Here is a 16,563-nt window from a genome sequence, read left to right on the forward strand (position 1 = left end):
TTAAAAAGTAAATATGGTATAATTACTGTAAATGGGAAACCAGTATCATTTGTTTTAAGTAATCATAAAAATAAATACAATAAAAAAAAACAAACCAGTGTCATTAAATCCTAGCTAGATATGTTGTTCTATGTTGCCTAGGACCTGTTCCCTTGGTTAAAAAAGGAGCTGAGTGTGTGTTGAAGACTCTCTAGCACTAAAGTGAGACTTCCACCTAGAGAGTCAGCAGAGCTGACAGAACACATTTGGATCCAGAAGCTCAAATTACATCATCAGGAACATCTCTGGCTTTTTATCTCTCAGCTCTGCCCTCCTCTGTGTTGGCCTCACTCCCAGGCGGGCTCTCTCCACGAGGGAGCATGGGCAGTTCCAGGTCCCCTCCTCAGAGTGCTTGGTCCAGAGGTCTTTTCCAACAGTTCCAAGTAGAGTCCTAGACCTGATTCTCATTGGTCCACACTGGGTCATGTGCCCATTCTATTTTTTTTTTTTTGGCTGCGTCACTCAGCATGTGGGATCTTAGTTCCTCAACCAGGAGGGATCGAACCCATGCCCCCTGCAGTGGAAGCGTGGAGTCCCAACCACCGGGCCGCCAGCGAAGTCCCCATGTGCCCATTCTTGAGCCAATGGGATCGTATATGCTGAATGGCTTAGATGTGGGTCACAGTCCCACCCAAACGACATGGATCAAGAGGGGGAGAAATGTCATTTCCCCAAGAAAAACTGAGGCGGTATTATGACAAGAGGGAGGAGTGGACACTTGACAGTCAAAACTCACAGCCGACCAGCACAAAACTTTATGTAAACCCTGACAAGAGCCTGGGAGAAGGTTACAAGCCTTACAGAGAGAAAGACAACAGATCAATACAGAGATAACATTGCCCGACACCAGATTCTCATCATGAGGTGGGAGTCCAGAATATGGCCTCATTTCCCGTTTCCTGATGAGCATCATTTAATCCAACCTCTTCTTTCGCAGATGAAGAAACTGAAGCCCAAAGAGGGGACAGCATCCCTTGAAGTGACCCCCTGGGGCTTGACTTAATTTGAACTCAAGCCAGTTCTTCTGAACCTCAGTTTTGACCTTTTCCTACTGTACCCTCCCGTCCCCTTCTCCTTGTGAGGATGATGTCATTAAGCCCACCCCCCATTCTTCAAATGAGGAAACTGAGGCACAGAGAGATTGTATAACTTGCCCTAGGTCAGACTGCTAGGGAATGATAGAGCCAGCATTTTTATAAATGGGCAAGCTTTCCCTTAAATTATGTAAACGTTGTTTTTTCAGAATTATATCTATCTCCTGTCCCTTTCACGTACTGTGCTGTTCTGAAAAACAAAACAACAACCCAAAAAAGAGAGAGAGAAAGAGAGAGAAAGAAGAAGAGGAAGAATAAGAACCAGAAGAAGAGGAGAAAGAGGAAAAAAAAAAAAACAACCGAGAAGAAGGAGGAAGAGGAGAAAGGAAGAGGAGAAGAAGAAGAAAAGAAAGATACAGCAAGAAGATATTAAGACAGATTTAAGGGAGAGTTTGCCTCTTCACATATGATATGACTGGGAGAGTGGTGAGGATAAACTTTAAGCTTAGAAAAGGGCAGATTGGTCATTTGGTGAACTGATTTTCAGTGGTGGTGGGTGGAGGTGAGGGAAGTCTTCCAGGATGAGGAGACTCAGCTATTTTGCAGGTATGAACTGGAGGGGTGATCAGTGCCAAATGCTGTGAAAGGTCAAGTCATATGTGGACCAAATGGGACTGCTGGGTATGGTGACAAGGAGGTCATTCAGGACTTGGGCCACAAGGAGTGGTGTGGTGATCAAGAAACCAGATGTCAGTGGCTTAAAAAGTGACCAAGACACTTTACACCCATCAGGATCTCTGTAATCAAAATGTCAGATAATAACAAGTGTTGACAATGACGTGGAGAAATCAGAACCCTCAGACACTGCTGGTGAGAAAGTAAAGTGGTACAGCTACTTTGGAAAATAGTCTGGAGTTCCTCAAAAGTCTAAGCATAGGTTTGCCATTTAACCCAGCAATTCCACTCCTGGGTCTATTCCCAAGAAAAATGAAATGTGTCACACAAACACTTATACATGAATGTTTACAGCAGCATTATTTATAATAGACAAAAGGGGGAAACAACCCGAGTGTCCATCAACTGATGAACAGATAAACAAAATGTGGTATATTTGTACAACGGAATAGAATTTGGCCATAAAAAATGAATTACTGGGCTTCCCTGGTGGCGCAGTGGTTAAGAATCTGCCTGCCAATGCGGGGGACACGGGTTTGAGCCCTGGTCCGGGAAGATCCCACATGCCGCGGAGCAACGAAGCCCATGCGCCACAACTACTGAGCCTGAGCTCTAGAGCCCGCGAGCCACAACTACTGAGCCCGCACGCCTAGAGCCCGTGCTCTGCAACAAGAGAAGCAGCCGCAATGAGAAGCCTGCACACCGCAACGAAGAGTAGCCCCTGCTTGCCGCAACTAGAGAAAACACGCATGCAGCAACAAAGACCCAACACAGCCAAAAATAAAAATAAATAAAATAAATAAATTAAAAAAAAAAAAAAATGAATTACTGATACATGTTCCAATATGCATGAACCTTGAAAACATCATGCCTAGTGAAAGAGGCCAGATACAAAAGTGACATATTATGTGATTGCATTTATCCGAAATATCCAGAAGACGTATATCTATAAAGATAGAAAGTAGATTAGTAGTTTCTAGGAGTTGGGACGACTAGAAGTTCTGGGGTGATAGCTAAAAGGTAGGAGGTTTCTTTTTGAGGTACTTAAAGGGTTCTAAAATTGATTGTGGTGATGGTTGTACAAGTCTGTGAATATACTGAAAATCATTGAGTTGTATACTTTGTATGGTATAAGTTATATCTGAATAAAACTGTTACCAAAAAAAAAAAAGGACCTGGTGGTGAGGAAGTGGAGACCAGTCTTTGGAAGGTATTTAACTGTGATGGGAAGACGAGAAACAGGAAAATAGCTACATATAGCAAGGGAGTGGGAAGGGCTTTTAACCAAAGATAGCTTTGTATACTTGTTTGGACCCTGCCTGAAGGCCTTCATATTTGTTCCTTAATTGACACCCATGTTTATGTCATGTAGGTCTGTGGTGTTCAAAGATCTCTACGACCAAACCTCGGCCCATTCCCAGAGGGCTCTCTACTCCTGGATGACTGGGATTTTGCAGACATCCTCCAATGGCACTGGTGAGCCCAGGCTTTGAGGTGGGAACACTTTTTAGGGGGAGTCCATCCTTAAAAGTGATGCTTCATCTCTGAAGATAGGGATTTGATTTCATTGTCACTTAAGATTTTTAGCTCCCTCAGCTTCCAAAAAGTGTTTGATGTGGTTTATGGAAAAACCACATACCCCATTTCATCAGTGCATTTTTCACACGCTGAAGTCTCTGAAGTCAGCATCGTCTGTATCTTACAATCAACGCCGTGTCCAAGTTTAGTTTCTTAGTGGAACGTAAATAATGATGGCACCTTAGATTCCATGAAAACTTGCTGCACTGCGCAGCATGTGGGATCTTAGTTCCCAGGGATCGAACCCTGTAGTGGAAGCGAGGAGTCTTAACCACTGGACCGCCAGGGAAGTCCCTCAATGAAAACTTTTAGAATCAGGTTACAAGTTCAAAATCTGTGTTAAAAATCTGTATCAAAGTGGGACAAAGTAGTTTTTTTAAAAGAAAATATAGGCAATAAAGCACAGAAATTTAGTGCTAAGCTTCCTGCAACCGAAGCAGCAATAGGTCAGGAGTAATTTATTGGCAGATATTTATTAAAAACCTACTGTTTTCTAGAGTAGTGAAATTCATAGAGACAGAAAGTAGAGCGGTGGTTGCCAGGGGCCAGAGGGAGGAAGGAGTGGGGAATTACTATTTAATGAGTACAGAATTCCAGTTTTGCAAGATGAAAAAGTTCTGGAAATGGATGGTGGTGCTGGTTGCACAGCAAAGTGAATGTACTTAATGCCACTGAACTGTATACTTAAAAGTAGTTAAGATGGTAAATTTTATGTTACGTGTATTTTACTACAATTGAAAAAAAAGGAGAGAGAATGGCTATGTAGATTAATAACGCAAACAATTTCACAGGTGGCTTCAACTTGTTGAATCTTTAATGTTAGTGATGTAAAGAGAATAAACTTTTTAAACACCTAAAAAGAGCCTACTATGTGTCAGCCACTGGAGATACAAAGGAAAAGAAGACCAAGTCTTTGTTCTCATGGAGCTATAATTTTATTGTGGGAGAATAGGTGGAGAAAACTTGTAAGCAAGTAAATAAAGAGAGATAGAGAGAGAGAGAGGACACAAATACCGGTAACTGCTCTGCAGAAAATAAAAGGGATCAATGCCATGGAAAGGGTTACTGCTTTAGCCTAGAACAGGGCTTGGCAAGTGTTTTCTGTAAAGGGCCAGAGTAAATTTATAGGCTTTGTGGCCCTACAGTCTCTGTCTCAACTATACGACTCTGATGTTGTAGCACAAAAGCAGCTCCAGACAGCAGATAAATAGGCATGGCTGTGTCCCAGGAAAACCTTATTTATGGACACTGACATTTGAATTTCATGTAATTTTCATGTGTCAGAAAATATTCTTCTTTTGATTTTCCCTCAATCATTGAAAAATGTAAAAACCGGGAACTTCCCTGGTGGCACAGTGGTTGGGACTCCGTGCTCCCAATGCAGGGCAGCCGGGTTCGATCCCTGATCGGGGAGCTGGATCCCACATGCATGCCGCAGCTAGGAGTTCGAATGCTGCAACTGAGGAGCTGGTGAGCCTCAACTAAGGAGCCCACGAGCTGCAACTAAGACCCGGCACAGCCAAATAAATAAATAAAATAAATATTAAAAAAAAAAAAAGGAAAGACCAAGCTCGAAGGCTGTACAAAATCAGGTGTTGGGCTGGGTTTGGTCCATGGGCTGTAGTTTCTGACTGCTGGACTAGGAGGCAGAGCAGAGCTCTCTGGGCAGGTGACATTTGGATTGAGACCAAAATGAGAAATGGGATCAGACATGCGAGGCTCTGGAGGAAGAGAATTCCAGGCAGGGGAAGCAGCAAATATGAAGGCCCCGAGGTGGGAATGAGCTGCGTGTGTGTGGGAAACAGAGAAAGCCGGTGGCGGTGAAGTGTAGGGAGTGCAAATCAATCCTTTTCCTGGAATTCAGCTCTGAAATTTGTATATAAGAAGCATTAAACAATGGAATAATCGATGTCTTCCATGCGCAGCAGAATTCTCTCTGCCTGATGCATAGTGATTGGCCTCCAGAAAACTGAATCTCACACTAAGTGACCCTGAGAAATTCACTCAACTCACCTTCCAGACTCTAGACTTCCCTTAAGTCCTTGTTGCCAGAATTTAGTTGGAGACAGACTCTCCTAAAATTCCTATGTGATATGTTTCATTATTAAACTAAGTGAATTGAAATGAATTCTATTTGGACTTTAAACTTTTTTTTTCATGAAGTTCCTTGAGGTAACTGGAAATACTTTGGGTGTCCAAACTCTCCCAAGTTTGGGGATCATTGGTCTGCAGAAATACAGTTCATGCTTAATAATTAATTAGAGGGACTTCCCTGGTGGCACAGTGGTTAAGAATCCTCCTGCCAATGCAGGGGACATGGGTTCGAGCCCCGGTCCGGGAAGATCCCACGTGCTGCGGAGCTACTGAGCCTGCGTGCCGCAACTACTGAGCCTGCGCTCTAGAGCCTGCGAGTCACAACTACTGAGCCCATGCGCCTAGAGCCTGTACTCTGCAACAAGAGAAGCCACCGCAATGAGAAGCCCGTGCACCGCAACAGAGTAGCCCCCGCTCGCCGCAACTAGAGAAAGCCCGCGTGTGGCAACGAAGACCCAACGCAGCAAAAAAAAAAAAAAAAAAAAAAAAAAATTAATTAGAAATGAACAGCTCAGCTTGGTTCTTGGTGAATTTAGTGGTTTCCCCCCAGAATTCTCTAGCCTTCCAGGGCCACCCTTTCTTCTAATAACCAAGTCAAGTGTCCAGAGTCCCCATCAAGAGGATCACAGGTGTTTACCTGTGCTCACCACAACAGGTCTGATTCCTGGGCTGGGGGAGGGCACCCTCTTGTCCTGGTGACTTGGCCCAGGCATCAGCTGACTTCACTGTCTCCTCTGGGCATCAGCCATTGCCCACGGCTTGCTGCAACAGCTCTTGGTGACTGATTCACTGCACCCTATAGCGGCTCCTCTGCTTTTTTCATTTCCCCAAAATGCTACCAACGCAATGGTGTCCTGTGTAAATCTTTTACTGGAGGATTAGGGGCAATGGCAGCCAATTCTAGTTCACTGAAACTTGAAGTTGGATCCTGGCCACGATTGTTCTTAAAGCCCCACTGACTTTTGCTGATGGGGAATTTCAAATGCCTGAACGGAATGATCGAGTCCTCTGGGAATTCAGAGAAGGGAGAACACTGCTGCTGGCTGAGGAGATGAGAGAAGGCTTTAAGAAAGGAAACACTTGAGCTTGTTTTCTAAGGAAGGGTTTGGGTTTGGAAGCTGAAGCGTTAGGGGAAAGGCATTCCAGCTGATGAGAAGGGCCCAAGAGAGTAAAGATTTGGAGACCATTTGGGGTGCATATGAGGAAGGTTTGGCTCACGTACATGGTGATAATCAATAAGGAAGATAAGGAATGTTACTGGTAGTAATAAAAGAGTCAAATATATTTCAAGTTAGTAACTAACTAAAAATAAAACTGTATTTTGTGGTCTTAAGTATTAAAAAAGTAATCTGCATTTCTAACAAGTTCCCAGGTGATACTGAGGCTGCTGGTTCAAGGGCCACTCTATTGAGTAACGAGGTGGTGGACATCTGTCATTGCCTGTGTGTAGTGTAGCATCTCATAAGTAGGGGGCTCTCAAAAGATGGTTGTGGAATGAATTAATAAATGCAAAAAGGAGGTCCTGACATCAAAGATCTTTTGACTATCATATACCAGTGCACAGTCTTTTATTAATTTTTACTTATTTGTCCACTTATTTATTTTTTGCAGATGACTCTGTTTCATGGGTCAGTGCAGAAAACTTATGGATTTTGGGCAGATATATGGTTCACCTATCCTTTGAAGAAATTATGAAAATTAGTCCTATAGAAGTAAGTTGGAAAAGTGCATTTACATGTTCCCATCACTAATACTTCTGGGGTAAGGTGTATTCTAAACCTCTCACGTTCAGCCAGCCAGTCAAGGTGCCCTGGGAAATGAACACCCAAGTTATGGGTGAGCATCTAAAGAAAATTCCTGGAATAAGACCTCAAGCAGTCAGTCATTGGATTGTGTTCTAGTGTAGAAAAGCTAAGAAAAGAAAAAGAATTGTGGACAATTAAGATAGCTCTGATGTGAAAAAACATGATCTATAAATGTTGGCTACGCACCAAAAATCATTTAAGGGTATTTTTGTACTCAAGAAAGGCCAAGGACAATAGCTGTAGAGTTTCCGGTCCTTGGAAGCACGAACTCAAATGAAAAGCGACGTGGATTAATAGCTACTTCTATTTATGGTTACTTCTATTGATAGCTACTTCAGCATGTGTGATGATTGGATTTTAACTCTAGAGTTTACAGTGGAGAAATACACATATTCGAGGTTACTTAACTCACCGGTCAGGTGTCTTTCTCCTTCTGATGTTGGCCCGATGATACTAAAATCCCTGGGGCAGCATGATTTTAGAATGCAGCCTCCAAAGAATGCTGCCCACAGGGAGGCATTCGTAAGCAGTTTGGGGCTTGCTACCAGTTTTTATCCTGTGTGCCCTGACTTTCTGCTGGCCAGTGAGAGAAGTGTTTGCATCAGATGACTGGCTTGTTCAAGGACCGACTGACCCAGCAATATCTGGTTATTGTGAAACCAGAGGCAGAACGAGGTTTCTCTTTTTACCTGGGAGGCTGGAAATATTTCAAATGTCTCTCAATTTTATAATTCCCAGCTATAAAATGGATTAAACTTCCATTTTACTCTCCAAAAGAAGTTGAGTGAATTTCAGGAAGTCGATAGAGGTTAAATTCTTAGGAAACTGGGCCCCTAGCGGGGAATTTCTGAGATCCAGAGGCCATTTGCACCATTTCTTCATCTTCTAAAAATGTAGAGAAGGGAGGTGAAGCCACAGAGTGCCAATGCTAAGAGGGAATTTCATATGGACGAAGAGTACAGTTCTTGAGGGAGAGACAACTTTATGAGACCTTTAAGCACAGAATAACCATGCGTTGAAATATAGGAGACTTCAGTGCGAAAAAGTGAACAAGAATAAAAAGAATCTGAATAGTATATTTAATAAAGTTGAATATATTATATATATTTGCATAATATAGGTGTGTTATATATTATGTAAACATACATTTACATGTATACTGTATACATATATTCAACTTTGTATCTTACAAAGAGAACACACACTCCTTTTTATCACCTGAGGGTCATTTATAAACTGACTCATCTATTAAAAAAATTCCGATTCCCCAAAGCAAACAATTTATGGACCATATTCTCTGACCTCAATAAAGCAAATCTAGAAATAAATGTGCAAATATTAGCTTTAAAAAAGTTCAACTGCTCAGATAGTAAAAACAAACAAACAAAAAACTTTCCTAAATAACAGTTGGGTTGAAGAGGAAACTAAAGCAGCAGTGACAGACCATTAAGAAATCAATGACACTTATGGTTACCAAAGGGGAGAGGGGGTGGGAGGCATAAATTAGGAGTTTGGGATTAGCAGATACAAGTTACTATATGTAAAATAGACAAACCACAAGGTCCTACTGTATAGCACAGGGAACTGTATTCAATATCTTGTAATAAACTATTATAGGGAAAAAGAGAAATCAATGAAAATGAGAAATGGGCACCTCCAAGTGCCAAGAGTAGGGCACAGCATGGACCACCAGGGCGGGGCTGCACGGGCCCCCTTCATCCCTCCTCGCTGATCTTCCTTGTCCCCCAGATTGGGCTGTTTATCAGCTATGACAACGCCACCAAGCAGCTGGACACGGTTTATGACATCACACCTGAACTGGCCCAGGCATTTCTGGAGAGAATCAGCTCCTCCAACTTTGATGTGAGGAATACCTCTACCATCCACAGGCAAGGGGCGTGGGCGTTGGGCCCTTGGAGCTGTTTCCCAAGATGCCATCTAAGCATCAGCTTCCTCTGAGCAGCAAAAGACCCGGGGAGGAAAGGGAGGTGGCTGGTCCATGTCTTTGGATAGTTCCATGTCTTTGTGCATGTGAGGGAGGTGTTTCCCCAAAGAGACCCCTTTCAAGAGGTTGTGAAGTGGGGAAGAAAACAAATGCTTTCTAAGCATCTCCTATGTGCCAGACATTTTATACAACCTTATCAAGTGCTAAGATTCCAGCTCTGGGCATGAAAATGGAACATTTTAAATAGTACTCCATCCATTCCAAGGTAAATGTGTAATTTCCAAGAGGTTGGGTTGAGTATTGGAAATAGCTCATGGGTCCCCATATTTGTGAACCCCTTGTTATCCAGACTCTCAGGTGGGGAGCCCTGGGATGAGATCAGCTCTAGAATTTAGTGATTGTAACGTGATCCCCCAGAACCATTTCCAGCAGGGGAGGACCAGGAGCTGTACACCTGGTGACCCCAGAAAGGGTTTGAATGTTGGGGGGGGTGTGTGCAGTGGGGAGGGGTGACGGGCACTGTTCACCCATCTTCTCTCCATCTCCCAGGGCCTTACTGTCACAGTGCTTCCTCTGATATTACCACATGACCTTACGTTTTTCAAAGCACTTGCAGAGAATGTTCTCATATAAAACTCTTACACCTTCTTGCCCTATCCTTAGTAATTTTCACCATTAGCATGGCTCCCATTTTTTTTATATAGTTACACCAAAAATAGCTTAGCGATTAAGAATATGGGACCTGGAACCAGACTTCCTGGGTTTAATCCTGGCTCTGCCACTTACAAGTTGTGTGATCTTGGCCATGTTACTGCACCTCTCTGTGCCTCCATTTTCCCATCTGTAAAATGGGAGCTACTAAGCTGCCTACCTCATTAAGACCCTTGTAAAGATTAAGAACATCTGCACAATATGGGGATATATGTATACATACAACTGATTCACTTTGTTATACAGCAGAAACTAACACACCATTGTAAAGCAATTATACGCCAATAAGATGTTAAAAAAAAAAAAGAACATCTGCAAATAGTAAGTGGTCAAGAAATATTAGTTATCCTTAACATGGTTATTAATATTCAGTCTTCACTTCTTCTGAGTCTTCTTTTTTCATCAGACACACTTTCAGATCCTTTCCCTGGCCTGGTTGCTTTCCGGTGGACATGTCTGAGAGTGTCAGTGTCTGATCATGATCATCCAGGTGGTCCAGCCATGCTAAGTTAAGTAGATTTCATACTAATGCTAAGAGCATCCACTAATGAAGTGCTTAGTATCCACCAGGAAGTATGCTAATTAGTTGGTATGCCTTTTCTCATTTAACTCTCACAGTATTCCTCATTCCTCCATTCATCATATTTAAGGAAACCTCCCCATTAAAAGCTTAGAGAGGCAGGGCTACCCTGTACAGTAGTACAGAGTATGCACTGCACAACCATGTGCTGTAGGCTTTCAGAGAAGTTAAGCAACTTGCTACAGGTCAGATGTCCCGTAGAGCTGGGCTTCAAACTCCAGTTGGCCTGAAGCTATGTTCTTAACCACTAGATGCAGTGCTCCCCGTTAGACCAGGATTCAACTCCCATCTCTGCTCCTACGTTGTTCTGCCTCTTGTGTTTTTTTTTTTAAACATTAAATTATTTTATTCAATTCAATAGATTTTTTTTCATTAAGAAGTTTATTAAAAAAAATTTTTTTTAACATCTTTATTGGAGTATAATTGCTTTACAGTGGTGTGTTTCTGCTTTATAACAAAGTGCCTCTTGTGTTTTTTCCCTTTTGAAGTCACCATCATCTGGTGATGTTGGTTATAAAGCACCCTGGAAATAAACCTCTGCCTCAGAGAATCCCTCAGGGTGGACAAACCCCTTATCACTGAGTGGAAAACTGGGGTTTTTCTGTGGCTAATTGAGCACATGCTTTCCTTGTGCCCCTTATTGCCTCAGGAGGAGAGATGGCAGAGTTGGATGGATCTAGATTTAAGGCCCGGCACCACTACTTGCCTTGGGCAAGTCACTTGATCTCTCTGAGTCTCAGTTGACCCTTCTGTGAAATGGGGCTAATGAGAGAACCTACCCTGCAGGGCTGTGATGAGATAATCCAGGTAAAGGGCTCAGCACAGTACCTGGTACGCGGCAGCTGCTATGATCGTGACCTCTCGGTTCTAGCTGGGGTGGGGCTGCGGCTGTGGCCCCCAGCTCTGCGCCCTCCACCAGCATCCCTTATCTTCTCACACAGGCTGGGGCTGCTGGTTTGTTTCTACGATGACCTGGAGCTGCTGGACGCCGCTGTGGCCCAAGTCCTCCTTCACCAGATGATCAAGTGCAGCCACCTGAGGGGCTTCCAGGCTGGTGTTCAGAAGGTGCAGAAGGGCTACAGGGCCCTGGAGCCTCAGCATCAGTTTCACTAGCCAGAGAAATGGGAAGAACAGTCTTGCCTGGCCTTTGAGAGAAAACATGTAGGATTTATCAAGATCTAGGTCCAGCCACGCAGGTGGTATCTCAAACACTGGGATGAGCTTAAAATGGGAAGAAACAACAAAAAACGTAGGAAAATCTTGAATAGATCAAAATTCAATCAGAGCGGCCACTTCAAACTTAAACGTGCATAAGGTTGCTTGGGGATCTTAAATGCAGATTTAAGGTCTGGGTGGGGCCCGAGGCTCTGCATTTCTAACAAGCTTCCAGGCGATGCTGAAGCTGCTGGGCTGGTGACCATGAGTGGCATAGCGAGGAGATACAGCAGTAGTTCTCGAACCTGGTTCTATGTTAGTGGCACGCCCCTCCCCCAGGCTCTACCCCCCAGAGATTCTCATGTCATTGGTCTGGGCTGTGGCCTCAGATGATTCCAATGCAGCCAGGGTGGAGAGCACTGGAATGGAATGTATTTACTGAGCTCCTAGACCAAGGTTTTGGACCAATAGGCACATGGGGACTGTCTCATTTCCCTCCTCACTCCATCTCTCTTTCCTTTCTTCCCTTAAAGTCTTAATTCTGCCCGGCTTCTCTCACTTCTTTTTGTCTTTCTCATTGTTTTAATTGAAAAGATGACATGAGAGCAGTATTCAAGAAAATTTGATAACATCGTCAATAATTCCATAGCAGTTTCTCACACATCACAAAACCCTCGGTCCCATTTGGCATTTTACATAGTAGGCATTGTCTTGGTCAGTGCATATTTTTGTTTTCCAGGAAGAGCATCCTTCCCAAGCAAGCTTGAGCAAAAATAAGAAAATAAATGTATTTTAAGGTCACAGGGGTAGCTGTGACCAAGAAGAAAGCCAGATACAATGAGATATGAGAGAACCCTTTGGATCATCTAGGTCAGTAGTTCTCAAACCTGAGGATGCATCAGAATCACCTGGAGGGCTTGTTAAAAACAGCTTGAAAACATACCCACATCCAGAGCCTCTGATTCGGGAGGTCTGGGGCGGAGCCTGAGAACCTGCATTTCTAACGACTTCCCAGGTGATGCTGATACTACTGGTCAAGGACCACACTTTGAGAACCACTGCTTTAGGCCTTTTGCAGATGTGGGAGCTGAGCTTTAGGGAAGGGGAGCTGCTGAATTTGGAGAAAGCCAGGAACTGTGACAGCTGTTTCTTTCACTTTACTCTGCTGCCCCCAAGTGGCCATCTAGAACACTTGCGTACATTCGTCTGACATGAATATATGGTTCATGCAAGTTCAGGTGTTAAAACGTGAACCGTTCTCATTTTTTTGTACAGAGGTCACGTTGTAATAGATGAGTTTATCACCTTCTGTACTGGAAGCAGTTGGGAAACACACTTGACTATAACTAGACAGGCATGTTACAAAAAATAATGAAGGAGATCACAGAAATATGAAAACCTGTAACACATGATTTTAAATGAAAAATATAGAGCAGAAAATTGCACTTGTGTTCATGTTACAACTACGTAAAGACTACATGCCACAGTTTATTTATAAAGGCATAAGAAGTTTTGGAAACATATACACCCAATTGCTAATCATAGTAATTTTTTTTGAGGTAAGATTTTCACGAGACTTTTACTTTCTTGTTACTGTTGAGAATTATTTTTACATGGATTATATATTATTATGAACCCCCCCCAGCTATTTCATGAAAGAAAAGCAGCCATATAGACAGGATATAGAGTTCAAGGTCATAAAAATAAAATAGTTGCTACGGGAGTGTGGCTGAGTTACGGGTGAAGTGAACAAAATTTCCTTCTGCCATGCTTTAAGGTTGATTTAATAACAAATTAATATTTAAATGAAGCATAAAGTGAATTTGTAGCATACGAAAGTCAAGGCCAGAGGAGGTGGTGTTCTCAGTGGGGCGACTCACGGTCTGGGCTTAGCAGGAGTCCCTCTCCTTTTGACAGGGCAGGGTGGGTCGAGGGTGCATCCCGGGGTGTAGTCAGAAGGAACCACCATCTTGCTTGCTATCGACCCTCATCCCAGCTTGCTGCCCTTCTAGCTCAAAGCCGACCTCCTGGAAATTGCCACAGAGAACCAGACCCTCAACGAGACCCTGGGCTCTTTGTCGGATGCAGTCGTGGGCTTGACCCACAGTCAGCTGGAATCCCTCTGCCCTGAGGCTGTGCACGGTGCCATCTCGACCCTCAACCAGGTCTCAGGCTGGGCCAAGAGCCAGGTCGTCATCTTGTCTGCCAAATACCTGGCCCATGAGAAGGTCAGTTGGAGTTTGAACTCTATTTTAATGCCCTGAGACCCAAGGACCAGTTATACACACACAACAGGGGCAGCCAATCAGTAAGAAGATGGTGCCAAGGGGGACTCCCTGGGTTCGAATCCTTGGTCTGCCACTTATTAGCTGTGTGACAGTGGAGAATTGGCTTAACTTCTCTTGGCCTCAGTGTCCCAGTTTGTAAGACGGGGATACAATAGCACCTGTTCCATAGGATTATGTGAGTCAGCGCACAGAAAGAGATTAGAACAACACGTGACCTAGAGTATGAGCTCAATGAGTGTTAGCTATCTCTGAGTTAATCATTTAAGCTTCCCAACAACTGTCTGAGGTCAGTAGTGTTATAACCTCCATTTTCCAGGTCATTCATACGAGGCACAGAGTGTAAAAGGGAATTGCCAAGGCCACATGAAAGGGACAGAGCTGGGAGTGAACCCAGGGCATCTGGCTTCAGAGCCTGCTTGCTTCACTCCCATGCTAACTACTGCCATCATGGCGCCATGACCAATGCCCACCCATTCTTACTTTCTGACTCAAGACCGAGGATAGACCATTCATCTTGTCCCTTCTGGACTTCTGGTGACTTTCGTTTGAAGGCTTTGCAGACCTTCTGTTTTGACTGGGGCCACAGGGGTCCACTCTGTGAATTTGATTTTAGGGAGCTGAGAGAGACTGTCTTATTCCTCACAGCCCTGGACCAAGAGGCTTATTTCATTCCTGCGTCCAGCTCTTCCTACAGAGGGGTGAGGTGACTTTTGCTAAGAAGCCAAGAGCTCAAAAGATCTTGTCTTCTTTGGGGACAGTAAGAGACTGTCCATTCTACAGGGACTAACTACAGGAAACCACTCAACGGTTTTTTGCAGAACCAAGGAATGTCTCTGATTATATTACATCTAGCGTCTTCACTCCAAAGGAGTGGGGGAAAAACCAAGCGTGATTCCTGTTAGAGTGGCCAGCTATAGTTGTATTTGTCATAAAATATCAGACTCATGTCCTGAAACACTTCTTTACTTCAACTCAAAGCTTCCACATGAAGGTAGATGAGCGTGGGGCTTTGCCGTGTCAGATGCCTGCCGGTGACATACTGAGGCCAATACTGAGGCCAGTGGGCTTTCTCAAGGTCCCATGAGAAGGGGTGGGCTGGGTAAACTGAGAGTCCCACAACCTACCTGAAGGTTCTTGCCCATTGTTGCCAACGTGGGCCTAGTATCGCCTGATGTTCAGATTTTTTTTTTTTTTTATAAAGCAGAAACTCTAATATGGATTTTTATAAGATTCCTCCAATATTTAAATCTTGTCAGCTAGTTCAGATTACACACAGAAAAGCCCATTGCCTGGTCAGCTGTGGCACGTGGATGGCACATTGCTAGTTGTGCTGTGGCCTCAGGTGGTATAGTAATTCCCCCAGTGGTACAGTTACTGGTGTCTTGTGTTTTGATACTTAACTCTCTTTCCTGATGGAAGGAAGGAGGATCTGGGAGGGCAGCTTGTGTCTTGGTCACGGTGGTGCCCCAGCACCCAGCCGGATACCTGGCCTACAGTAGGGCCTAGTCAACATCCGAGTGGTGGAGGCCCGGAGCTGGGCCTCATCCTCCCTGGCTGGTGCCCCCAGGTGCTGTCCTTCTACAACGTCAGCCAGATGGGCATGCTCCTGGCTGGGGTGGGCACCCAGGCCTTCCACGCCATGGACCGCAGGGACCTCGTGCAGCTCCTGAGAAGCGCCGTCTCCCTGCACGTGTCTGACTTGTCACCTGCCCAGCAGCACGGTGTCTTGAGCAAGGTGAGCGGGAAATGTCTGGTCCGCAGCCCCGGGGCTCACAGAGCGTGTGGTTTTGGGGCTTTGTGAGTGGGCTGTGTCTTTAGGTGGGATTGTTCTGAACCTGTAGAATGCCTTCTCCTGATGCCCACCTTCTCTCCTTTCCAGAAGGAGCCTCTGGGGGTTGTGCCTTATTCTCCCCAGACCCTGGTGCTCTCCCCAGCCAGTCGAATCTGGAAGACTTTTCTTCAGTTAGATTTCTTGCTGTAATAATGTTTTAGGAGTTTGGTTTTCAAATGTGAAAATGAATCCTGAATCCCCCTAGGGCTTCTGAAAGCCCCTCCTTTCATGCTCTGAAGCCACGTCCATATTCCTCTTTCTCACGTGCAGTGGGTCTTCTGGGCATCCTATTCTATCAGACCTGCCAGGTCCAATTGTACAATCTGTTAAGAAACCAACCCAAAGGGTTCAGCCTAATTTTAACCAACACCTTGCAGATAGCTGTCACGCCTATGGTTAAATTAAAGAGTGTGGGTTTTGGAATAAGACAGACTTGGGCTTAAATCTCACGTATCGGCTTTCAGCCTTACTCGTTAAGCCTTGGTTTTCTTACCTGTAAAATGGGGATAAGGATCGTCTCCACCTCATTGGGTTGCTGAGCAGACCTGATGGATTTTATTGTCAGTGAAGCACTAGACAGAGTGCCTGGCCCTCACCCAATGCTCCATGTACCTTCTACAAGGTCGTTATTATGTTTCTTCTCACTTTTGACAGGTGATGGAAGCAGGAGATACCGCCTCGGGCATTGTGGAAATACAAGGGGCTTTCTTTAAGGAAGTGTCTCTCTTTGATTTATGGAGGGAACCTGGATTCAACCCCACAGTCCTGAAAGAGAAGGAGCTCCGGCGGAGTCAGGTACGACTGTGACTCCCAGAGGTGGTGCCTGGG

The 16,563-nt window shown here is 44.4% G+C and overlaps 1 protein-coding gene across 1 annotated transcript in view; it reads left to right on the plus strand.

Annotated features, from left to right (window-relative positions):
- The window catches only part of OTOA (otoancorin), a 60,071-nt gene that overhangs the window by 9,627 nt on the left and 33,881 nt on the right, over window positions 1-16,563 (plus strand). The window contains exons 8-14 of the mRNA XM_061208812.1: window positions 3,121-3,224; window positions 7,032-7,132; window positions 8,975-9,114; window positions 11,403-11,526; window positions 13,629-13,844; window positions 15,472-15,639; window positions 16,390-16,530. Coding sequence (XP_061064795.1) covers window positions 3,121-3,224; window positions 7,032-7,132; window positions 8,975-9,114; window positions 11,403-11,526; window positions 13,629-13,844; window positions 15,472-15,639; window positions 16,390-16,530 — 994 coding nt within the window. The remainder of the gene's footprint in view (window positions 1-3,120; window positions 3,225-7,031; window positions 7,133-8,974; window positions 9,115-11,402; window positions 11,527-13,628; window positions 13,845-15,471; window positions 15,640-16,389; window positions 16,531-16,563) is intronic.

This window comes from Eubalaena glacialis, chromosome 13 (assembly GCF_028564815.1).
Source record: "Eubalaena glacialis isolate mEubGla1 chromosome 13, mEubGla1.1.hap2.+ XY, whole genome shotgun sequence".
Taxonomy (NCBI): domain Eukaryota; kingdom Metazoa; phylum Chordata; class Mammalia; order Artiodactyla; family Balaenidae; genus Eubalaena; species Eubalaena glacialis.